The 26,334-nt window shown below is 42.3% G+C and overlaps 1 protein-coding gene across 3 annotated transcripts in view; it reads left to right on the forward strand.

Moving 5' to 3' along the window:
* Positions 1 to 695: 695 nt before the first annotated feature.
* ARHGAP8 (Rho GTPase activating protein 8) overlaps positions 696 to 26,334 on the forward strand; it is a 50,088-nt gene continuing 24,449 nt past the window's right edge. For 2 of the 3 annotated variants that reach the window (XM_063134336.1, XM_063134337.1), the window contains exons 1-7: positions 696 to 809; positions 5,987 to 6,127; positions 9,367 to 9,454; positions 9,857 to 9,988; positions 16,773 to 16,859; positions 19,544 to 19,642; positions 23,589 to 23,699. In XM_063134336.1, the coding sequence (XP_062990406.1) occupies positions 773 to 809; positions 5,987 to 6,127; positions 9,367 to 9,454; positions 9,857 to 9,988; positions 16,773 to 16,859; positions 19,544 to 19,642; positions 23,589 to 23,699 (695 nt within the window). In that variant the 5' untranslated portion in view covers positions 696 to 772. The remainder of the gene's footprint in view (positions 810 to 5,986; positions 6,128 to 9,366; positions 9,455 to 9,856; positions 9,989 to 16,772; positions 16,860 to 19,543; positions 19,643 to 23,588; positions 23,700 to 26,334) is intronic. The other variant, XM_063134338.1, reaches the window with a different exon arrangement.

The following is a 26,334-nucleotide window of genomic DNA, read 5'->3' on the forward strand; positions in this document are numbered from 1 at the left end:
TTTATGTTTCAGCTATGATTTTGTCTCTGCAATAGTTTTGCTGCTGCATAAGATTTTCAGTTATTTTAATGGTATTTTCAGCTGCATTGGATAAAACCTTGGGAAAGTGTCCAATACATTTTTAAAATAAACAATCTAGTAAAGTGTGTGTGCTTGTGTGTTCTTCCATAAAAACCAAGAGCAGGCTTGGAGAAAGGTTATGGCATGTTGCCTGTGTAGCCCTTGGTAAGGATCAGCAGTGGTTGCCGGAAGTCCCTGCGCAAGAATGGCTGTATGATATAAACCTACTTGCAAAGCTGGGACCATTCAGAAACTCCAGAGCAACAGTAACTGTTGGGCTGCTGGAGTCAGATTTCTGGGAAGCTGGAACGAAACCTGATGAGGTACAACTGCGGCCCTTTCTACACTAAGGATTATCCCAGGAAAATAGAGGGTTCATCCCTGCCTTCTCCCAGGGTCCCCTGTGTGTCATTTGGATGCACAGGGATGATCCCGGGACGATCCCGGGATAAATGGCTGGTGTAGGCTGGCATTTACCAGGCATTTAAATGGCTGGTAAATGCCCTGAGTCTAGTTGCCAGAAGGACCCTCCTAGCACAGTTGCAACATGACAAGGCTGGGATTGGGCCCTTCAAAGTACGCTGTGAGATGGCTTTCGCTGATTTTCACCTTTTTTTTTTCTTTTTTAGGGTTGATCAAGGACTAAAGAACAAACGGTACAGCAACTAGCAGACATCATTGACTGCAGAGACTAGTTTTGTATACTGAAAGCATGTCTGCAATTGATTTTGAAAAGTTAGCTGAGATAGGTAAATATATATATTACTGCCCATCAAGTGATATCTTCTATATATTATTGGATGATTTAGAAGAGATTTTTTCCAAAGTGAAAAACTTTTGCAAGGTTCGTGTAATATATTTGAGTTACAGCTACCGCCCTGGCATGTACCTTATTATCAAAAGCTATTAAGGTTGAAGGTTAGTTTAATACACACAGTTTATATGAATTATTGGTATGTGCTCCCCGTGAAATTCTAGGATATTGGAATAGTGCTATCATCACATATTGTGGCACAAATGGGAGTCATTACTCTAAACAGACAAGTATTGAATGAGGTTAGAGACTGCCTGATTGTGTGTTATCTTTTGAAGACATTCTATTGAATATTGCCATATGGCCATCTCATTAGGAAGCCCATCATTTTGAAAAATCAATTTTAACATATAATAATATAGAAATGTGACTTTTAAAAAAACAATATATAGAAAATGCATTGCATCACTAATACATAAATGACAAAAAATAGACATTGGGTACATGCACCATGTTCTACGTAACAACGAGCTTCCACAGTCAGAGGTGATATTATTATTATTATTATTTTATTTATATAGCACCATCAGTGTACATGGTGCTGTACATAGTAAAAGAATAAAACAGCAACACCTTGCCACATAGGCTTACATTCTAATAAAATCATAATAAGACAATAAAAGAGGTAAGAAAATGCACCAAATCGGCACAGGGAACAATAAAACTAATAGTGTAAAAGTAAGAACAGAGTCAAGTTCTAAAAGCTGTAGAAAAAAGAAAAGGTTTCAACTATGCTTTAAAAACTGTAATTGAACTCATGGTCTACAAATGCTCTGGAAGAGAATTCCAGGCATAACAGGCAGTGAGAGAAAATGGACGAAGCAGAGAAAGAGAAGTAGGGACCCTTGGGCGGGTAAGAAACATGGCATTCAATGAGCGAAGAGCACGAGCAGGGCAATAGTGTGAGATGAGAGAGGAAAGATAGGAAGGAGCTAGACTGTGACAAGCTTTGAAAGTCAACAGGAGATGCTTATATTGGATTCTGAGATGAATTGAAAGCCAATGAAGAGATTTCAGAAGTGGAGTAACATGGTCAGTATACTGGGATACTGGATGTCCTGAACAAATAACATCAGGTTGCCATCATCTTCATGCTTTTTGAACATCCAGAAGCATTTGGGTGGCTGCTGGACTAGATGGACCTTTGGTGTAATTTAGCAAGACAATTTTAATGTTCTTAACATACCAACAATTCACTTTGCCTGTCCGTTAAATAGCCATAACGTATTCCTTTGTATAAATGATGGCATAAATGAATAAAAATAGGTTTTCGTCACGCTTAATACCTGACTTAAATTTTGCCAGTGGAACTTTACAAAATAGTTGCAAAATATATTCCATTTTGTCAGGGTCTGTTCCATCCTCACTATGAAAGTATGTCAGTTTTAGCATATATGAAATGCTTTATACTTTATGCAACATGAAAATGGACTTTATTATATTTTAAAGATTTCAGTAGCATGGCATTAATAACATTGCTGCTACACAAAGATTAATGTTTAATTCATTTTCAAGTTGTTAACACTAACTTTAAATCTTTAAACAGAATAAGGCATGAATATAAAGGCAAGACGTTAATTAGTTATATCACTAATTATAGTAATCCCCTTCCAATAGTTATTAGAGGACACACTCATTGATGTGTAGAAAATCTCCCTTATATTGACTGTATCACCACTATTTACCCTCTAATTTTACAATTTCTTTTATACCCACTGAGTGCAATAGCAATGTGTTGTAACTTTATATTGGTTGAGCTGATTCGTTTATGCCAGCGGAAACATACTGCTGAGGTAAATTACATTGTACTAGTGTAAATGATCTCTAGCATAACACCAATAGTGTGTGCTGGCATGATGGATGTCCCTGGAAAACCCATTGTTCCTGCAAGCACTAGTGGCTTTACGCTACTGAAATGTAATTTAACTTTCACCATTGTGCTGCATTGGATACTGTCTAGTGGCTACTTTTTCTTGTAAAAAAATGAATCCCCATCAGTTTGTATATGAACAGGGTATATTCAAACACAGCTGTCGAACCACATCTAGTTTGACTTGAGGGAGCATAATAACCACCAACATGTCAGCTCCTTCTTTCTTGTGTTTGCTTCTCACGTCACTTAGGAACCTTATAGAAGATCCAGTTATGCTGAGGTAGGTTTATAGAGTCTTTGATTCTATAAACGTCCTGACTGTTAGAGCAGTGCGACAATGGAACCAGTTACCTAGGGAGGTTGTGGGCTCTCCCCCACTAGAGGCCTTCAAGAGGCAGCTGGACAACCATCTGTCAGGGATGCTTTAGGGTGGATTCCTGCATTGAGCAGGGGGTTGGACTCGATGGCCTTGTAGGCCCCTTCCAAGTCTACTATTCTATGTTTCTATGATTCTGTGCTATGATTATATTAGCCTTTCACACAAACATTGCCTTCCTAATCTGGCTGCTGTGGTGTAGGAAAGAACAAAGTGATTAGAGTGCACTGAGTATATTTTCTTAAGGTTGAGGGTTGGTTTATAGTACGGATGGGAAACCTTCCCCCAACAGCAGCGTCCCTCTAGGCAAAAGTTGTCAGGGAGCCCCATGTCAGTGGTGGATGTGATGGCACCACACACTTGCTCGCTCTCTCTCTCTCTCTCTCTCTCTCTCTCTCTCTCTCTCTCTCTTTAAAACATCCATCCATTTGCACACATGCATGGCATCCCCTCCCACTCACACCCCTATTAATCCATTTGTCTCTGTATTTTCTTCTCTCCCCTTCTTTCTCTCTCTCTCTCTCTCTCTCTCTCTCTCTCTAAAACATCCATCCGTTTGCACACATGCATGGCATCCCCCCCCCACTCACACCCCTATTAATCCATTTGTCTCTGTATTTTCTTCTCTCCCCTTCTTTCTCTCTCTCTCTCTCTCTTTAAAACATCCATCCGTTTGCACACATGCATGGCATCCCCCCCCACTCACACCCCTATTAATCCATTTGTCTCTGTATTTTCTTCTCTCCCCTTCTTTCTCTCTCTCTCTTTAAAACATCCATCCATTTGCACACATGCATGGCATCCCCCCTCCCCACTCACACCCCTATTAATCCATTTGTCTCTGTATTTTCTTCTCTCTCGCTCTCTCCCTCTCCTCTTCTTTCTCTTACTCCCCTTTCTCTCCAGCTGCTTCCTTGGCACCGGGCTCCATCCAACAAGCATTTTATTGCACGCTCGTTACTGGACACTCATGGATTTTTCGCAGGTCCCTCCCATGATGTCGTCTGCCTCCCGCGTGCCTTCTGCCCCTCCTGGCCTTCCTTGCGCAACAAAACCTCCTGCAGAAAGTCCAAAATATTTTTTAAACCGGAAGTTGCTGCTCTCTCCTGTTGTGTGCAGGAGAAGCAGCGCCATTAGAGTGCCTGACTGAATGGGCCTCGGGCTCGTCGTTTACTTCCTGTTTTGAAACAGGAAGTAACTGAGCAACGAAACCAGGAGCGGGGAAGCGATGGTAGGGAGCGTGTTTTCCCACATGTGATGGAGTTTACGGCCTCCTATGCAGGAGTAAAACTTTAAATAAAACCTGCCATTACTGCCAAAAGGAGCTCTTTTGAAAAGCCCTTTTGCCGCATTGGGTGGGTGGGGACCTTATAGTGTTCAGGGGAAGCATGAACCAACCCCTGGAAATTGCACCAAAATTGGTACCATTCACTGGAAGCTTTTTATAAAACCAGACTACTACGTAGGGTGAGGGTGAAGCCTCATGGGCTAAGGCATTCTTAGCCCTTCTCCCCATTCAAAAGTTTAAATCATGCTCTTTCCCCCATCACTGACTTCTAATCTCAGTGTCTTTCTCTTCTGTTTTTCTGCAAGAGAAGGTGTGGGAGAGGCAAAGACCAAGAAAGGCATAATATAATTTGCTGTCCTTTTCTAAAGAAAGTATAAGCCTCTACTCGTTACTGTTTCTGATTGCATGGTTATTGCCTTCTCTCAAATAGGACGGAAGGCAATAACCCTCTTATTGAAACAAGTGAGAAGGAGAGGCTTGGGGTCTCTTAAAGCAACCAAACAAGAGCAACACCAATATCTGCCCCCTATTCCTGCAGGCACCCAGACCCTTGAGCTCTTAGGGGTCTGAGCCTCAGGTAATATTCTGGGGTGCTGCTCTAGGGTGTCGATTAGTTTACACAGTGTGCTGCCCAGGCCTACAGGGCCTCATCATTGTCTGACATGAACTCAGACTGGACTCTAGATACCCTATTTCTTCGATTCTAAGACACACTTTTTCCCCATATAAACATCTCTAAAAATGAGGTGCGTCTTAGAATCGCAAGTGTGTCTTAGGGTTGTTGTTTTTTTCCGTTGGTGGTACTGAAATTAGTGTGCGTCTTACAATCAGTGCCGTCTTACAATCGAAGAAATGCGGTAGTATATCCAACTCTCTTCTGGAACTGTACAGTGCAGAGGGAGACTAGCACTGGTAGTGAGGTTGTCTTCATAGAAGCTTGCCTTTCATTACTGATATTCTCATTGAGAAATCCCCGATGTTCTAAAGTGAAATCAATACCAAACACCCTTTGAACATTTATGAAATCATAACATTATGAAAGGGTTGTAAAATTATGCATGCGGTAAAAAACAATTGACAGGTAGATTTTCTCCCCTTTGCTCATAATACAAAAACTTGAGGTCATGAAATTAAATTGATAGGCAGTAGATTCAGGATTTTTAAAAAAATACACTACTTCCCCAGAATGCATAACTGACTAGTGGAATTCATTTCCATATGATGTGATTATTGCTCCTGGTTTAAATGGAAGTAAGGGAATATTGGGTAATTCCACAATCTAGCAATCTAGTTCTATCAGCAGCTGTTAGCCACGCTAGCTAAATAAATGGAACCTCCAGGGTCAGAGGCAGTATACCAGATGCTAGATGCATTAGGAGTGAGCTGTTGCTTTCAAGCCCTCCTTGTGGGCTACCTAAAGGCATCTATTTGCCCACTGTTTAAAACGGAATTCTCTTCTAGAAGTACTTGGTGAGCTTAATATATACTTAAGTTATTGGAAGAATGGCATTTATTTTAAAAAAAATTGGTCTAGATTATTATGTAAAATGTACCTAATTTTTTGTTGTGCTTCAGAATTACAGAAAGATGAGGAAGAAAATGCAGATATAGAAAAGAACAAGGGGTCATTTGCAGCTGCGTCAAACAGACATACTGAAATAAGCATGACTCACCCATATTACGATGTGGCAAGGCATGACATCATTCACTTTGTAGGTATGTATGACAGAGCAGAGGTCTGCCCTGAATTTCGGGATGGAGAAGAACCACTCTGCACACCCCTACATTTCAGCTCTTCTCAGGGAAGCAGACAACTGAGATGCAGAAGGGGAGAATTCTACCAAAGCCTCTCCTATTAGATACTCAACAGTGTTTTGTTTATTTTACTAGTAGACAAATTACTTATTCTCTTTAACGTCACTACAAACATTATGGGGATCAATATTATCCCACAGAATTACAAACTATATCACATCACACCAGTCCTTTTCTAGCTTCATTGGCTGCCAGTTCAGGTTCAGGCCCGATTCAAAGTGCTGGTATTAACATTCAGAGCCCTAAACGGCTAGGGGACAGGCTATCTGAAGGAACGCCTCCTCCCATATGTACCTGCCCGGACCCTAAGGTCATCCTCAGGGGTCCTTTTCCGTGAGCCCTTGCCAAAGGAAGTGAGGCAGGTGGCTACCAGGATCAGGGCCTTCTCTGCTGTGGCACCCCGGCTGTGGAATGAGCTCCCTAAGGAGGTTCGCTTGGCACCTACATTATATGCTTTTAGACGCCAGGTGAAGACCTTTTTATTCTCCCAGCATTTTAACAGTCTATAAATAAATTTTAACTTGGTGTTTTAAATTTGTAATTTTGCATTGCTGCTGTTTTTATCTGGTTGAGCTTTTATATTGTATTTTATATTATGGTTTTATACTGTTGTTTTATACTTTGAATGTTTTTAATTTTTGTGAATTGCCCAGAGAGCTCCGGCTATTGGGCGGTATAGAAATGTAATAAATAAGTAAGTAAATAAATAAATATACCTGATTTTTACTTTTAATAAAAAACCCAGTCAGAAGCTTTCTTGTGACCCAGTAAAACTGGCCTTTTTAATATATTTTTAACTGTGATTTTGCGCAAAACTTACTATTACAGCTGTTGGAGTCATTGCAACTGCAGATGTTTGCAAGCAACTTGCACCTTCACCTCAGCCATGTTATTGGCAAGTCTTAGTCAGTTCTCTGTCCATGGAAAGATCTTTCCAAAGTGTGTTCTTGAACATTTCAACACGTCCAGGGCACAATGTCCTGGCCTCTTTCAGAAGAATTAATAAACCCCCTCAGATTTGGTGAGCAGCTTCAATGCTGGTCTATCCAGTGTTGGATATAAGCAACTTCTGTAATATTTTTACCAAGGCTCTTGCATAATGCTTTGTGCCATATTAGAACGTTACCATTGATAAACAATTAGCAACATTCAGGGAAAGATGTCTATAGGAGTAGCATATGCCACCCAAATCTACTAAGCAGGGGTAGGTATCCTGTTGCCGTCCAGATGTTTTGGACCACAACTCCCATAATTCCTGACATTTAGCCAGTTAGCTGTCTGTAGCTTATGAGAGAAGTAGTCCAAAACATCTGAATGGCACCAGCTTGCCTACCGCAGCTGCACACCTGGAGTTTCAGCGCAGCAACTGTGGCTGCCAGAGCACCTGGAGGCACCTCTCATAACACCTGCGAGGTTCCCTGCCACTATTTTTCTTTTTTTTAAAAAAAAAAAAAAAAACCCTGAAATAACCCAGACTTTTAGCAGATGGCTGGGGTTCAAAGCCCAGAGGAATTCTTAAAATATGAAAATGGTACCTGGCTAACATTTTGCTTTGCACCCATGCCTGAACATCGGAAAGAGCAACAGTGGCATGTACCAGAATGTTGCAGTGGAGTGCCTGGCTGGAACCTTGCCATTTTCTAGGATAATGCATTCCATTCCTGCTCCCCCCCACCCTGTTTTTCTGATTCTTGCTCCGCCTCTAAACAGGCTGTCAGCATTCCATGGCCGCTGAGCATGCTCAGTCTTCATTGGTCTGGTTTGATCCTCCTTTTCTTATTTTTTTTTCCTTCTATGCTGGTTGGTTTTTTTGTTGCTGTTTTGTATTTCTACAACCTGCTGGTCCATCCCTCTTATTCATGGGTGTTGTTGTTTTGGCTTTATAAGGATTAGCACTTGGAGATTTGAGATCACTGTTAATATCCCTGATGAGATAGTACTTAACCTTTCAAGAAACAGATTTTCCCTCCAGTGATATAAAATTACACTGTTCATTCTGGTATCTAATAAATAGTGTCCACTTATCTAACAGTGAAATTGACGTATATTGTGACAATGACAGTAATAGAGGAAATGTTATATAGATTTAATTCCCCCTTTGACAAATTCAAAAAATATGTGCTGGTATTACATTTTAATAACAGCCGAAGTCTTCCATAATACTTAAACAGTATAGCTGCCAAAAAGCTGAGGTTTTACAAAAATAAATAAATTCTAAACTGTTGTAGAGTTCCAGTGTTTTGTATCTAGGTTGGCTCCACAGTTTTTGACAGATTTTAAGTAATTCAATAAAACATGGTTTCAGCTAACTTGTTGAACACTGCAGCCTTGCTGTGACATCTTCAGTTTTAATTGTTTTCTAGATTGAAATCAGTTTCTTTTAAATGTATTCATTTATCATATTAATGTTTATGATTGATTAATTTCTACAGGGAGATGATTAATTTAAGGGCTTTTGAAAGTGTGGTTTTGAGGGAATTATGACTTCAATCAGGCATAAAGTATACAGTATGACTTTCCTTTTCCACCTTGGTTTCACATTTCATGGACATTTAATTTTAGCTAGCGCTTTTAGCATTATATGGGAGGAAAAGTTGCATATGTACATTCTGTACTATGAGCTCATCTACACCAAGCAGGATATTCCACTATGAAAGTGGTAAGAAAGCAGTATATAAAAGGCAGGAGCCACACGGCTGCTTTATAGTGGTATTGAAGTGCACTGCAGAATCTACACAACTGCTTTGTAGTGGTAATTAAGTGCACTGACAACTGTTGGGGCCCAAGACACATCTACACCAAGCAGGATATAACACTATGAGGGCCCAAACCGTTGTCAGTGCAGTTCAATACCACTATAAGGCAGCAGTGTGGCTCCTGCCTCTTATATACCGCTTTCATACCACTTTCATAGTGGAATAACTGCTTGGTGTAGATGAGCCCATTGTCTCGGAGCACTGTGTGCTGTGTGAGCGGAACTATATGTGTGCAGTTGATTTTGTCACCTCCATATTTAAAACAGCTCTTATTTTCTTCCAGAGTTTTGCACTTCAGACTTAAGCTTTGCATTTAAAACTTGTTTTCTCTGCATATGAAATGAAATTACCACCCTAACAACTCCACTCTTTTTGGTTTTCCAGGTGATGACAATTTGGGGAGAAAGGTGATTGCTTTCAGTTGCTGCCGGATGCCTCCTTCTTATCAGCTTAACCACGGCCGATTATTAGAGTAAGCCTCCCTCCCTTTACACATGTGTCAACAGACTATGACCCCAAAAAGCACCAGTGAAGTCTGGGTCCCCAGACTTCCCAGTCCCCAGCCATAACACAAGCATCACTCATTTCATTATATGACACCATGTCTGCCTCATGCTCTTTCCATATTTGAAGAATCTCTGCATGAGCTTGTCATAGTAGCCAGTCCTACAGGAGATAAACCGTGTCAAACATGTGTGTTTGATACATGGGCTTTGGTCTGAATGTCTATATAGAAGTGTATCATGCAAATAGTAAAGATCAATTTAGATTATTGGCCATGTATATTTCTTCTGATTTGTAGGGATGTTGTCCTAAGCCATAGTGAAAATATATTGTATGCATTACTGTGTTATATGCTGCTTCTCTTTTCCAGATATTTAAAGTATACACTGGACCAGTATGTGGAAAATGACTACACAGTTGTCTACTTTCACTATGGACTGAACAGTCAGAATAAACCGTCCCTGAGCTGGTTACAAAGCGCCTATAAAGAATTTGACAGGAAGTATGTTTTCTAAAAGCACAAATCTAAATTAATTAAGGAGTAATCACATCTATCTATCTATCTCTCTTCCTCCAAATTGCTCAGAGGACCATATATTTGGCTGTCATCACACCCAATGTATGATCGTAACAACCTTGTGAGGACCTTGTGCATCTATTCAGGCTGGGGTCAGGTGTAGAGATTCATGAGAATAAGGTGTGTCATCCAAATTCTGTGTAATATGCAAATGTGGGGCAAGTTTAGGGTTGCCATACGTCCCGGAAAACCGGGAATGTCACAGTTTCCAAGCATTTCCAAAATGTCCCGGCCAGTCAGTCAAGAATCCCAGATTCCTGTTCCAGCCGGCCGGAGAAATTCCAACCTCCGAAATGGTGCCTTGAGCCTGCTCAGTAGAGTGTCAGTCTCCATATTGAAGTCTCCTCTAGCTTTTGAGAACTAGTGGAGAAATGTGATTTAGTGCCTTTTTTTCCTGTTTGTTCGCTTAAACTGTTCTTTGCCTATTATTTATTTGCAGGTGCTTAAGTACTTTAGGCTGCAATCCTATGTGTACTTACCTGGGAATAAGTCCTATTTAACTTAATAGGATTTGTTTCTGAGTAGACACACATAGGATTGCAGTGTTAGATAACTAAAGCTTAGATATCTTTCTTTCTTTCCCTAGACCTTTACATATTGCTCTGTGTTTTTTTTTTAAAAAAAAATCCTAACCCCTCCCCCCCACCAAAAGAAAATTGTCCCGGTTTTGTGGATTCAGAATATGGCAACCCTAGGCAAGTTGTACTTTAATGTGGGGCTGCTGATTTTGAAATCGGTCTCATGTTTCTTGTAACACTTAAGTTCTGCCCTGAAATCTACCTGTTGGGAGTTTATGCTGCCTGTTCAGCAAAACCTATGGTGTTTTAGGAAGTGAGGAGACCTGGTTTTTCCGCATAAGACTGAGGATGCCGTGTTGTAATGTATAATAACAATATTTAGCAGGCTTCGGTTCTCCTTCAGAGGAACTACCAGAAGAAGTGGGAAGCGTGCCCTTTCAATTTTACTGCTGATGCTGTCAGAAGCCTGCTGAATTTCGAGTCCCTGTATGGGGTAGAAATAGTATTGCTATAGGAAAGGCAGAATCCTGCCTTTGGCTTTCTTGGGTTGATGGAGTATCAGCCGCTGAATCCCACCGCGATGTTTTCCCGTCTGCAAGAAATCCATCTCTTTGTCCCCTTTCTTGTGCAGAGAACCGGTGAACAAAAAAGGAAACTGCATAGCCATGACTGGCTAATTGGTCAAAACCCAGCCAACCTTACCTCTGTGATTAGAATCTCAGCTGGAATCCCTGCCACCTTTAACTTTGATAGCACACAGCAATGTTCACACCTTCAGGTTTTCTTTGTGGTGCTTGCAAAAGCTGGAAATCTTGGAAATCTTTTACACTGAATTAGGATTTTCTTCCCATTTACTGGCTGGCACATCATTATCTGTAAGTTACTGGGAGCTCCTTGGAGGAAGAATTAGGTGCAATAAATATTCTCAGATTCACTGCTTCTTTTTCAAGCCCTGCTCCTTTGGTTTATTTACATGATAGTAAATTAGGGATCAGCCAAATCTAGTCCTCAGGAGATGTCTCCTGATATATGCACACTCCAGTTGCTCATCCTCCGAGTTCTGTGTCATCCTATTCCAGCCTGGTGTCCTTCAGTTGTTTTGGACTACAATTGCGACCAGGACCACATTTTGATGTCCAAGGTCAGGGATGATAAGGGCTGTTGCATAAAAGAGCTGCAGGGCACCCGGTTGGGGTAGGCTGCTGTATGCAATACCTGTGATATCACAACAAAATGCCCAAGCATTAGATCCAGACTAAGGGCCTTCCTAGATGAGGCCTTAGCGCGCCTTCTGACCTGGTTTCCCTGCTGTGCGTCCAGATGACGCACAGGGGAATCCGGAGGCAGGCCGCGCTGAGGCCTCCTCCAACGCGCCATAAGCGAATGCGCTTATGGCGCGCCTTTTCCCCAGCTCCAGCCTCAGGCCGGGGCTGGGGGAAGTGTGGAGACTTCCGCGGCTTTTTGTGGCTCCTCGCTTACTCGCGAGGAGCCGCGAAAAGCCACGGACCTGGCACAGCGCTCATAGGAGCGCTGTGCCCATCGGCGGGAGGGGGAAGAGAGGGGAGGGGCAAGGATGGCAGGGTGGGTGGCACGGGGGGAGGGGGGTGAGATCGCGCCGCTCGGCTGCTTGCTCGGGCGGCGCGCAGCGCGATCTCACCCCCCTCCCCCGTGCCACCCACCCTGCCATCCTTTGCTCCCCCACCCCGTACAAAAACTTAAAAAAAAAACACTCACCGTCTCCGGAGTCTTCGGGCCGCACCCGGCTCCTTTAAACAACAACAAAAAATGGCGGATGCCGCAGGGACGTGACGTCCCTGCGCGTCGTGTGTGTGGAAGCCTGGGGGAGGAGCGCTAACGGTAGTGCGCCTCGGCCTTGCCTCCCTGCCGGTGTAAGCCGGCAGGTCAACAAGGCCCTAAGTTAATCACACTTTATCCCTTTAAACCATTGGGACTTAAGTCAGTCATGATTAACTTGCCCCATTCATTGCAGTGGGACTAAAGGGTGACTAACTTAGGCCATAGCTAGACAGAGCGATATCCCAGGGCGATCCCCAGGATTGTCCCTGTGCATTCACATGACACACACGGGATCAGGGAGGGATGATCTCTCCCTTTCCCCGGGATATCGCCCTACCCTTTCAGCCCTCTTTTTTCACGGTCTTGGGATGATCCTGAGACCGCTGAACATGTGGGTGGGCGTCGCAGTTTGTCCCGGCTCCTCACGGTTACTCGCGAGGAGCCGGGAACCACGCATGGGGCGCAGTGCTCCTGAGGGGTGGAGTGAGCGGGGGAAATTGTTTAAAATGAAAGAAAACCTCGCCTTTTGCACTTGTGCGCTCGTCTCCTTTAAGAAAAAACAAAAAATGGCAGGCGCGACGTCCTGTTCTTCCGAGGCTGTTGCACACCGTGTGTAAACAGGGGGAGATCTCATGATAAAAATATCGCAAGATCCTCACCCATCTGTCGTGCAAGACCCATAGGTCTAGCTGAGGCCTTAGTCTGGATCCAACACCAAGAGTATTTAGTGTCAAGAAACTCACTCATTGCCCAGTCCTAGACATGTCTACTCAGTAGTATGTCCTGTTGAGTTCAATGGGGCACGTACTCCCAGATAAGTAGGTGTAGGGCTGTAGCCTCATCTTTGCATTCAATGTGTGGCTTTGATGCTGTGTTAGGTTTTTGTTATGCTATTAAGACTATATTAAATAGTAACTGTTTTAAAGATTTTATTCCTTCTGATGACAAAGCATAATTATAAATGAAATAAATTTCGTAGATTAGATTTTGGTCTTTAGGTGGTTTTTCATTTTTGAGCCTGTGATATATGTTTATACAGCTGCTAAGTCAGTGGCAATGAAAAATTAAAATAATTAGAAAACAAAGTTGCAGTTTCTCAGCCCCAGTTCACCATCTGTGAAATGGGAATATTAAATGACCAATCTTTCAATTATTCTTGAGAGGATAGAAAGCATTTTGCATAGTTTAAAAGTGCTATACAGATTATTTATTTTCAAGATTTATTAAAGGCTTTTCCAAATGATGAAGCCATCTTTCCAAATATACAATTAAATAAAACAAAATAGTATATTTTTAAAAAAATTGAATTTTTTTTTAAATTTACAATGTTACAATGGTACTGTTGCAATAAAACTAAGGCCTTAGCTAGACCTAAGGATTATCCCAGGCAAATGGAGGGGGTCGTCCCTGCCTGTTCTTGGGATCCTCTGTGTGTTATTTGCATGCACAGGGATGATCCCTGGACAATCCCAGGATATAGGCTTGGTCTAGCCATGTCTCAGGACAAAAGCTGCAAAAGCAAAGGACTAAAAAGCATTATATTAAGTGGCATATACATATTATAAATAAATAAATATTGTAAACAAAAAGTTCTTAACCATCTAACAGAGGTTATCTACTTCATGTACGATAGCAGTTAAGAGACGGAACCATGAATCAGGAAGTCCCCAGTTTGAATCTTGCCTCTGCCATGAATTCGCTATATAGCCTCCCTTCAGTCCTTCCTCACTTGTGGTTGTTGTGGTTATAATAATGTTTTACTGCTATCATATATTACCTTGTAATCATTACAACCCAATTACAGTATGGTTAACAATACGATTGACCATACAGGATTGTTGTAATGGTTACAAGATAAAATATGTGGGAACGGCTTTGAACACTAAAAATGTAATATAAATGCTAAATATGATTATTAAGACGAAGAAAGTGGCTGGCAGATTTAAAAAGTCTCTGTCTTCATGGCTATTCTGGTTCCTGCATTGTCAGACTGTGACATCAGAATTTTCTTAATTCATTGACCTCGGCATAGATCAATTGTAACTAGCCTATTTGGGGGTACATAAGGGAGCAGCCCCTGTGCCTATTGTGAACTCCATTTTAAAATACTTTGGTCTGGTTCAGACAACACTCTGGGCTTTGTGGTTAACTTAACCATGGCCAGCTGTGGTTAACACTAACCACATGCAAAATGGGAGCGGATGACACTTTTAACCCTTTTGGTGTTAAGTTTTCCTTAACCACACGCTAACCACAAAGTGGTTAGTGGAGCACCTGATTCCTTCAACTGATCCACCCGGTATCCCAGCAGCCCTAGTGCTAGGAACCCTGGCAGTTACGGCCATCATTTTAGAGCAGGCACCAATGAAATCAGCCATTACATGCATGCATCGCCCTGTTTAGTGAGCGCTTCCTTTGCTTTCTGCATCGCCATGCCTGCTAGACCTCTACAGTCATCAGAGGGGAGGCGGAAGCCTTCCGCGACGGCTGCGCTAGCACATCGGGCAGCACCGCCACAGTAATCAGAACCTGAGGGGTGTAATGGAGCTTCAACGAGGTCGGAGAAATGGATACTTCGTATGGGGAAATTGCAAGCAGGGATTTAAAAAGCTCTGCTGTAAGCATGTTCTGCTAAGAAGAGCAAAAATTGCTCCAAAACTAATGCAAAACGCGAAATGGCAGCCGCAGTGAGCAGTCCAGAGCAGCCATAGAGCCCGCTGGCTAGAGCGGCACCACCTAGTTAGGCAACTCTTTACTGGAAGCTCTATGCCTTAACCCCTTAACCCCGGCCCCTTAACCACAGACATGTGTCAGACGACACTTTTAGCCATGGTTAGTACCGCTAACCATGTTGCACAATGTGGTTAACGGGCAAGATGGTTAGGGAAAACGTGTGTCAGATGACACCGTAAACCATGGTTAAGGATTCCATTAACCATTTTGTGGTTAAGCAGCATGTTTTAGCGTGTCGTCTGAACGGGTTCTTTGTGAGAGGGTAGCCACAATGGTCAGCAGGAGGAGGATGAAGAGCACTTTGAACTTGCTTATACCCTGACCTCATTGTGCACATGCGTATGTGTACATGTCTGGCATGTATACAGGCTTGTTGCTTTCCCCTTCCATCACCCCATTTGCGGCTTGTTACCTTTTATTTCAGTCTGCTTCCAAGGGAGCTGAGAAAGTAACACAGGGCATGTCTACACCATACGGTGCAGGCGGAAGGAGGTGGGGCAATCCCAGAGTTACCTGCTTCCGGGATTGTCACAGGGTGTCCACACGTGGCGCGCGACGTCCTGGGAGGAAGTGGACGTCACGCCCGCCATTTTGTTTTTGTTTTTTAATTGAAAAAGAGCACATAAAGAAAAGGTCTTGACTTGTCGGTCGCTGAATATCGTATTGCCTTCTCCAAGGCCAGATGCAATGTTTATTCTATTGAATTACTTCAGGGCAGATATGCTGGTGTCCCTTATCAGGAACGACGGTGCCCCTGTAGCAATACGGAGGTGGAGACGATGGAGCATATCCTTCTGTCCTGTAGCTTTTATAATCAGGCCCGCCATCTTATGATCACCCCATTGTTGAGCAAACTGTCCAGAAGTTCAGACAAATTTTATGTTAAATTTCTGCTGGAAGATAAGTCCTCAAGAGTAACTTTGGCTGTTGCTAAATTTCTTACAGTGGCGGCCAGGATCAGAGCTCTTTGTGTATTAGACTAAAGTTGATAATAGCTCTAACTGTATGATTTCATGTCTGATTCTTGTGGTTGTTTGTTTGTTTGGTTGTTTTTTTTTTCTTTTTTCTTTTTATGGATCTACGGATCGCAATAAAGAAGTATGTATGTATGAAAAGGTCTTGATTGAACTGGTTCTGCTGGGGCTGTGTGACGATTTTGTTCAATAATCTGTTCCAGGCGTCTTTAGGAATGCAAAGCAAAATATATCAGAAATAAATACTTAAAGGAATCTTAAAGAAATTAGGCATTTGTTCCAGTGTGAAGGTTGGTTTTTTAAACAGAAAATAGTGGAAACTGGAATAAAATAATTTCTACTTGAATTTCTGTAGACCTTTTCCCTTCTTTCTATCTCTTTTTTCTTTCTCCATTTCCCCCACAATCTTTTTATCATTTAGATACACTTTCCCCCATCATTATTACATCCACAAAACTATTTAGATACTGGTTTGTAATGTAATAGCTATATAATCTTTACTACTTCAGCTCCATCAGGACTGACCATTTCCTCTTTTCATTCAATTTCCTCTGAATTAGACGTACTTGAAAGGAATGCTGCATAATGTTCCAGTAATAAAAACTTTTTTCTTTCAATTGCAGCTCTTCTGCACTACAGCACGTAGCACTCAGAAGTCTCCTAACAATTTAATTTTCTTTTCTGCAGGTATAAGAAAAATCTGAAAGCACTCTACATTGTACATCCAACCAACTTCATAAAAATTATTTGGAACATTTTTAAACCTCTCATCAGGTATGTATTGTCTCGCTGAAGACAATCTTGTGTTTAACTGAAGGACAATTTACTTTTGTTTGTTTGATTGTTAAGTGGATTCCCAGAAACATCTGTGTTATAGAATACACAAAATAACATCACTTTGGGACCCTTGCTGGTGTTGGATACGGTCATTTCTCTTGCATTACTTACTTACTGCCTGATCCTAAATATGTTCACTTGGAAATAAATCTCACAGAGTTCAATAGGACTTTACTTCCTTGGAATTAATCTTAGGATTGCAGCCATAGAGCCCAAGTTCTCTGAGCAGGGACCAGGCCAGTTCTGTGTTCTGGGTCTTGGGCCTTAGCTAGACCTAGCCATTTACCAGGATGGAAGGGTGAAGATCTCGCGATATTTTAATTGCAAGGTCTTCCCGTCTGTTCACACGTGGCACGCGCCGACCTCAGAGGGAGATGCGTCGCTCCCGCCATTATTATTTCTTTTAAAGAGACTGAAGCGCACGTGAAACACACGTGAAAGGGACTGTTAGCTTGACTCGCTAATGAAACGGAGGTGGAAATTGCGGAGGCAAACCAGGAAAAAAAGTAGGTGTGATGGAGCCCTAGCCTGCTTTTGCCAGTCAGGAAGGGAGACAGAGCTGTATTTTGTGCCAATAAAATTAGTGAAACCATATACCTTCCATATGGCAGTACATTTTGCAGAATGAAAAGCCCTGCTGAAGTGAACAGCAAATTATATATATATATATATATATTGTAAAGCTGTTTGTGTTAATAACGTTTGGTAGTCTCTAAGGCACTGCTTCAGTGTATAATAAATGCTTAACTTATCGTGGAAGAGCATGCTGGAAGGCCTAAATAGGTTGTACATAATGAGGATCAAGTGGGTTAATTCTGTAAAATGGTTTCCTTTCTAGCAGAAACCACCTCTTTTGGTTAATTAATTCCTTCTAAGTAAAGCAGGACCCTGACTTAATTCTTGCTCTCTTCCACTAGAGGGAGCCTGTGCATACCTAGTTAGGTGTTCAATGCTATACTGAATAATATGAGATTATCCCTATTTCAGTTCAATTTACAGAATGGAAAATAATGTTTAAAGTCCATTTTTTACCCTAAGTTTGTCTATTCTGGTATTGATTCATGTGATTACTTTGGGGTTCTGGCCCCTAGCCAATGCACTCATGAAAAACACAAATAAGAACTTTATTTAAGAAAATAAAAACATTGCTTATGTATCACATGGTGGTGGTGGTAAGCTTTGATGCATATTGAGTGCTAGGGCTTTCTTGAATATTTCTTTCCATTTCAGGGCCCAAATTAGTGTTTAAAGGTGGGTGGGGGAATATTTCCCAAAACACACCTTTTCGGTACCATTATTTCCCCTAGATGCTCCTGCTTCAACACTATTTTCCTCTCTGTTACTTTTTCTGCCCTCTTTCCGTGTTTTAGGTCACATGAGCGATCTGAGCCAATCTATAATGAAGATACTTTGGTTTTGAACCAGTCAGATTTGGCTATGTGATGGCATCACTAAGGCCAACTGAAATTAATTGAATTTGTGGGGTGGGGTGTAAACAAATGTAGTGTAAACAAATAAGAAAATATTTTCTCATTTTGTGCTGAAAATCAACAGATTTTTTCTTTTTCTTTTTTGACACTGCCAAAATATTTCCAGAAAACCAGCAAGGACCTCAGTTTGGCCCTGTTGAATGGTTTGAAGCATCCCATTTAAAAGGGAGAGAAAATTTGGGTTGTGCGCAAAATTAGTCATCCAATGCCCATCTAGTAATATCTGTCTGGAGGACCATGTGGGTGGGCGTGGAGATAGGGCAGGGGGAATGTCATTTCTGACCATGCAAGCAGTGCTTTGGTTGTATCAATAGGTAGAACTAAGTGAGACACACAGGAAGTTAGATGGAAGAGGAAGTCAGGGACACAGACTTTGATTGAAGGAATTACTCGCCCAATCAGGAGGTGACACAGCAGTCAGTGACTCAGCACTCTCAGGAGTCCGTCAGGGCTGGAGAGAAGTTAGTTAGAAGCTATGTTTGTTTGAGGCAATAAAAGTTTTATTTTTATATAATACTGCATTCCTCATTTGCAACAAACCTATCTTTGAAACAGAGGTCAAGCAATGCTTGTATAGGGAGGAACCACAGAATTCATCCTGCACATGTGATTCCGACATCCAGTCATTACCAAAACTGAAAGGGACCAGACAACAGGAAAGTGTTTCCAATACTATCATGGCAGTGATAAATTGGGCCTGTAGAACCTGCTGTCAGGTTCTACAGGCCCAATATGTAATCATATTGCCAGCAATATGGCGCTTTTAAAAAAAACTTTTGACGTAGAAACTTTAACATTAGGTTTAACAGAACACCTGCTTTTTCATACATTTTTAATGCTGCATTAAAATAATGCTTTTTGTGGAGTTCTCAAGACAAAGGTTTTCATATCTATGCAAATAGCAGTTACATTCAGATGGAAGACAGTCATTTTTATTCAAATTGAACTCAAGCATGGTATGTATATGTTTGATCACATAAAAATGAATGCATCTCATGTCAGTACTGCTTCAACTATAGGCCCAATTTTAAGTCATATTGACAGTTAGGTTTTGTAATATAAAGTAAGCATTTGAGGAGATATTCCCCCCAATACTAATTTTTGCATTTATATACTTTCCCTATTTTTTAGTCACAAGTTTGGAAAAAAGGTGATCTATCTGAATTACTTAAGTGACCTGAGAGACCATCTTAAATTTGACCAGCTTAACATCCCTGAAGAAGTTATTAGGTTTGTGATCCGTTCTAAACAATCCTTGCAGTTCTTTCTTCCTTCCTTCCTTCCTTCCTTCCTTCCTTATGCTCTTATGTGAAAATGTTTTCCTTTATTTTGTTTTTCCAGAGGACTACACCCAGTTTCTAGCTGATTAAAATTCTGATATGCCTAGTTTATTTTTAGCTATGTTGTATCCTGCAAGCTGCATTGTTTATCAGTTATAATGTCTAAGTAAGGCTGAATATCTGCAGAGGCTGGAATTTCAGCTTAGAATACCTGCTTACACAGGATCCTGGGTTATATATATGTAGCAGGCTGCCTAACTAAGCCTTTGGCTCATGCTTTCTCTCCCACTGGGAATATTATTAGGGATATATTTACACTGTACTGAAGAAAATTCTGTACTCAAAATCCAAATTCTGCACCAAGCAAGGCTGAATTGTGCAACCTGTTCAATTATGTGAACTGAGGAGGTGTGCTTTTCTTTGAATAATTTATTCAGTAATTGTTGCTGTTTTGCATAATTTATTATGACTTTGTTAGTCATCAGAGGACACTAAAGCCCTGCACAAAAACTACTGACCAGCTACCTTTCTGGTTTCTGAGATTTCAGCAGGTATTACCCTCACTTTCAAGCATAAAACAGCTGTAAGCTTTAGAAACTGGTTTTCTCTCTGCTTTAAAATAAACGTTTAGATTCAGAAAGCTGGATTCTGCACTAGCTGCTACAGCATTCTGTGCTTTTTCTACATTGTCTTGAAATTGTGGCATAAACACTGTTCTACAGATGCACATCTATGCACCTACGCCCCTGCAATGGATACCTTAACCTCTTTTTCACAGTAGAAGGGCTATGTAGTGGATGCCTACCTGGCTTAGCCATTTAAACGTGGGCCTTAGCTAGACTTAAGGATTATCCCAGGCAAATGGAGGGGTCATCCCTGCCTGTTCCCGGGATCCCATGTGTGTCATTTGGATGCACAGGGAGGATCCCGGGATATAGGCCTGGTCTAGCCATGGCCATAGTCTCTGTTCCACATTAATGATTATACAGATGGGAAGGAGAGAGTGAGCCCAAGACTTCTTCCTTTACACCAGCACATTTATAATCCACATGTGAATCTACATTTTAAAATGTTCTCTTGTAAGTAACTCTTTTGGTGCTAGTATGTGTTAATATGACATATTAGCAATACTTTCTGCTAAACTTGTGTGTGCATCTGCAAAAGGGCCTTTAATATATGAACAATGAAGTATTCCAAAAGCATTCCTAATTGCAACCCTTGTTAATTTCTTTTGATTTATATGAATGTCCGGGTGAGGGAAGTACCTGTAAAATGCTTTCTGGCTCCAAATTTTACATGGAAATGCTTTTGATCTGTTGACAGAAAGTGGTTTTATATCAATGTTATATAAACATGATTGTGAGCACTTGATTAGGAGCACGGCTGCTGCTGGCTGGTAGATTTTTGTACACTGTTGTGTAAATATGTAATAATTAAATGCCCATACATGTTTCTGTACTTAATAAACAATCATGTGATTGGCACACAAGAAGAATTTTACTTCTCTCTTGTGATAGAATTATGCTTTTAACTCAGAGTTGTTTTGCACGTTATTTAGTGGCAACCAAGACTGTCCATGTGGCTCCCAAATGAGCAGTGTGTATGATTATGATAAATGTGTTTGCAAATACAAGTATGTCCTGGCTTCGTGTGAACACTTCACATCTTCAAGTGTATGTGTACAGCATTTTAGATGTGCATCTAAAAAGCCTGCAACGTGTGATGCGGTCCTCACCCCCAGCCTTGCATATGAAATGTTCAAGAGGTCGCTGCCCTGTTCTGTGTGTTTCTTCTCTGCCTGGAGAATTATCTCCCACAACTTTTGAAATGGAGCAGAGAAACTGGCAATCCTGGCGCTCACTGCCCTTGCTGTTGAAAAGAGGGTGTCTGGGTGGCTGTGAAAACACAGCACTGTGCTATGGTGAAGGCCGGTATTTTCCCTTCAAACTACAGGGCATATAAGCCCAAAGAGAAAAGAGTAGAAGAGCGCTAAAATTGGCATTTGCAACTTTCATGGCACTGCATTTTCTTTTGCAACACTGTGCTGTGCTGGTCTCTCTCTCTCTCTCTCTCTCTCTCTCTCTCTCTCATGTAACTTTATTGTCTAAAAGGAGGTGAGTGGGACCTATGCAGCTGCTATGTAGCCAGAGAAACATGGCACTATTGGGGCTGTGTCCATCCTGGTTCTCACAATCACTGCCATGGGTGTTGTGGCATGTGCCAGCTGCCCTTTTTGAGTATTGAAGCTGTGGCAGGCAGTCGCCATGGCTTACCATGTTGTGCAAAGATGGTCCATGTCAGGATCAAGCAACCTTTGCATAACCCATGGTCTATTTTATTTATTTATTTATTTATTACACATATACCACCCCCATAGCCAGAGCTCTCTGGGCAGTTTACAGAAATTCCAAAATTGAGATAAAAACAAGTATACAAAATTTTAAATTTTAAAACACAGAACATACACACATAAAGCATTAAAAACCATTAAAAAAATAAACATGTGGGTGATTAAGATGTGCTGCCATAAGCCTGGGTAAAGAGGAAAGTCTTAACCTGGCGCTGGAAAGATAGCAGCATTGGCGCCAGGCGAGCCTCGTCAGGGAGATCGTTCCATAGTCTGGGGGCCACCGCCGAAAAGGCCCATCCCTCGTTGCCACACTCTGAGCCTCTCTCGGAGTAGGCACCCGGAGGAGGACCTTAGATGTTGAACGTAGTGACCGGGTATATTCACGTCAGGAGAGGCGTTCCATCAGGTATTGTGGTCCCAAGCTGTGTAAGGCTTTATAGGTCAAAACCAGCACCCTGAATTGGGCTCGGAAACATACAGGCAGCCAGTGCAAGCAGACCAGAGCAGGTGTTATATGGTCGAACATTCTGGTTCCCGAAATCAATCTGGGGTTATGCAAGGTTTGTTTAACTCATATAAGCATGACACAATAAGCCATGGTGATTGCCTACCATGGCTTGTACATTCAAAATGGCCGCCAGCATACGCTGCAACCCATCTGCAAACCAGCTCACAGAGAAGGCCTGAAGGTTTCCAGAAATGTGGAGAAAGTAATGTTCAACTTGAGGCGTCCAACATATAGCTGCAGCTACCCAGGTGTATTCCTGTTATCGTAGCAGCATATGTCTTTCCACAATTGCAGAAATGGCCAGTGGGGAGGTGCAGCTATATATCTATGGGTGGCCCCAGGTCACACCGTACATTACACACCCAAAGATATGCCTGGAGCCAATGGAGAATAGCTCATAGATAACATTTTTGTGTCCTTCCCCCCGTTCCTATCTGAAGTAAGCATTGAATAAACATAATGCAGCAGTGTGCTACAGTGCAGTAGTGGGAGGATGACCCGGTGTAGTTTGCCACTCTTCTGGAGACATTTTCTCCTCATTATAAGAAAGTGGGCAAATGGGAAATTGCATGATTATTCTACAGTCCTGTAGATACTGGTAGGGAAGATTCGTGACCATGTCTTTGTTGTTTTTTTGCCTGAGCCTAAATAGCTTTTTCACACATTCCTTAAAATGTATATTCTTTTAAAACCTGCAAACAGAAACTATGAGGAAAAGGAGGTCCGACAATGTATTTTGTCATTTTATGATATTCCATATAGGTACAATATGCAAAAAATACAAGGCGGTATTATCTATCAGGTAAAATGAGATATAATTTAGCCACAGGAAAATAATCAAGCCTAGAAAATGGCACGTTTGATGATATTTTATCGTCATGAAGAGATCACTGCATGAAGAGATTGCAATCTGAAATTAAGGCCTTGATCAGATTTGACTCTCTTTTGGAACTTACTACATTTTTGTGTGAATTTGTTCTCAGAAACATGTATGAGTCAAAATTGATCTTGAATATCCAATTTATTTCCCTCGACTAGACATGATGAAAATCTTCGGATGAAACAAAAGAAGAAGCTGCTTCCCCCAGTGAAACTTCCCCCACCAAGACCCCCTCTCCCAACTCAGCAATTTGGGGTCAGCCTCCAATAGTAAGCCCTGCAATTTCTTTTACTAAGTTGCTGAAAGAACGATGGAATCTTTCCATACTCCTGGTTAGCCATGCTGATTAGGGATGATGGGAATTGTAGTCAAAAACATAAGGGGGCACCATTTTGAGGAAGGCTGCTGGAGGAGTACTCATGTGTTCTTCTTTGTGATCTCTGTACATCACACATGTGGGTTCTGCTCCCATGTAGAGCTTTTGTCAGAACCTTCTAGAGCTGAGACTTCAGGCCTTGCTAGACAGGGCTTTAGCCCGGTGCGAGCCCCGGGCTCACCTGGGCCCGGGGCAACCGGCACCGCTTCTGGCTCGGTTTTTCCTGGGTCTCGGGCTCAGCCCGAGACCACAGACGTGTAGCCAGGTCCAGCGCTTTTCCTAGCTACCACTTTTAGTCCCGAGTAAAATCAGGGCTACGGTGGGGACATGGGGGCAGGAATCACAGTCTACGGGACATGGGGGGCAGGAAACGGAGGCCATGGGGAGATTGGGGGGCGGGAAATGGAGGCCAGGGGAGATAGGAGGGGAATCGCGGCCCAGGTGACATCAAGCGGACATCGTGGGCGGGCGGGGGGATTGGACATCGCGGGCGGGCATCGGACATCACGGGCGGGCGGGGGGGAATCGGGGGCAGGGGGAGCAAAAAGAACAAAAAAATCCTATCTTCATCATTGGTGCGCTCCTGCGCACATGGCCCCTTTAAGAGAGAAAATAAAATGGCTGACGTGATGGGGCTTTCCTTTACCCCGTTGCGTCGACGTGTAGACTGGGGTGACAGCTCACGCTAGCTGCAGCGTGGGCTCGCCCCTCCTCCCGACCGGATTTTCAGATATGTCTAGCAAGGCCCTTCTAGTCGGGAAGCCCTGCCTCTTCTGCATGCCTAGAGGGCAGCGCTCCTGCCTTTCCCTTTAGTTTCTCTTTGACTACTGCAGTAGCAGCAGCATCAAGAACGTTTGTCTGACCAATGTAAATTTGGTCCTTTTTAACCTCAGAACCTACACTAAATGGGTCCGAAACACCCCGGTGGGTAACCAGTGCTGATCCAATCCAACAAACATTTAATTCCAACTGACAAGCATCACCACAGACATGATTGTAAATAAGAATCTATTTATTATAAAAATTGCAAAATTAAACATGTGGCATGGTGGTTATATAAGTATACAATCTCTCTCTCTATGTGGTTACAAGAAAAGAGAATGAAATGCAAATATAAGATTAATTAAAAGAATTGCAGTTGCCAAAGCAGGTATTACAAACTTAGCTAATAAGAAAACAGCTTGAGCTTCTAGCATTGTTATGACTCCTCCTTATATGCTTCTGTTTACTACTTGCGGTTTAAAGCTAAACTAAAACGCATTCGACTATACTAAAACAAGAATAGGAACCCTCCCTATTCTTCCTCCTGCACACTATTTGAATCTAAAAGCTATGTTGAAACATTACTAAGTTCCTCTAGGCATGTGAAGAATAAAAGCAGAAGTTAAAGTGAAAGAGAAAATCCAAGACTTGGAAATATTCTAAGTCCCAAAGTCTAAAAGCATAAAGAGATTCATAGTTACCCAAATCCTTGGGCTTGTTAATCCAAGTCAGAGGTGAAATCGAAGAGAAGGAAAGATAAAAATCAGCCTGAGACCGCGGAAAAAGCAGGCTAGAAGTGTAGGGCAAGATCCCAGGGAAAAGGAGGGCTCATCCCTCCCTGCTCCCGGGATCCCCTGTGCTTCATGTGAACACACAGGGGTGATCCCCGGGATATCGCCCAGTCTAGCTATGGCCACAGTTAAACTTTGTTATGCCAACACTTGGCTTCCAGTACCGAGTTCAATATGGCCCCCTTCCACGAGGGTTATTGCTTCTTCAGCGACTTTTTAAGAGGTGTTTCTCTTCAAGGAGCCTCGTGTGGCGCAGAGCGGTAAAGCAGCAGTTTCTGCAGCGGAAACTCTCCCCACGGCCTGAGTTCGATCCCAGGGGAAGCTGGTTTCAGGCAGCCGGCTCGGGTCGACTCAGCCTTCCATCCTCCCGAGGTCGGTAAAATGAGTACCCAGTTAGCTGGGGGAAAGGTAATAACGGCCGGGGAAGGCAACGGCAAACCACCCCGCTATAAGGCCTGCCAAGCAAACGTCAGCAAAAGCTGGCGTCCCTCCAAGAGTCAGTAATGACTCAGTGCTTGCACGAGAGGTTCCTTTCCTTTTTTCTTCTCTTCAAGAGTTGGGACATTTCTCTCCCCTTCTCATGTTGTGCTGACAGTAACAAGTACCACTAGAACAACTGTGTACCTGACTGCTTCACAAAGTGTGAAATGAATGTCTTTATGGGTTTCATAGCAGCTAGTGCATAACCTGCGTTATGCCCAGGTCCTGTCTGCCTTCCACCACTGCGGTGTTACTGCTGTCATTCTGCATGTAGTCTCATTGCTCGCATTGCTATGGCAGTATCACAACAGCGAAGCAAATGAAGAACAGGGCGGGAAGACTGTAAGACTTTGCGTTATATTGACAGAATGAAAGGTGTGCTTGCACAGTAATATGCTTGAGACCCCTTCCAAGCATCTTGATTTTGATCTTACTTTTATACTGTTAGTTTTACTCTACCTTGTGCCTGTTTGGTGCATTCTCTTCCCCTTCTTA

The sequence above is a fragment of the Elgaria multicarinata genome, chromosome 9 (assembly GCF_023053635.1).
Source record: "Elgaria multicarinata webbii isolate HBS135686 ecotype San Diego chromosome 9, rElgMul1.1.pri, whole genome shotgun sequence".
Taxonomy (NCBI): domain Eukaryota; kingdom Metazoa; phylum Chordata; class Lepidosauria; order Squamata; family Anguidae; genus Elgaria; species Elgaria multicarinata.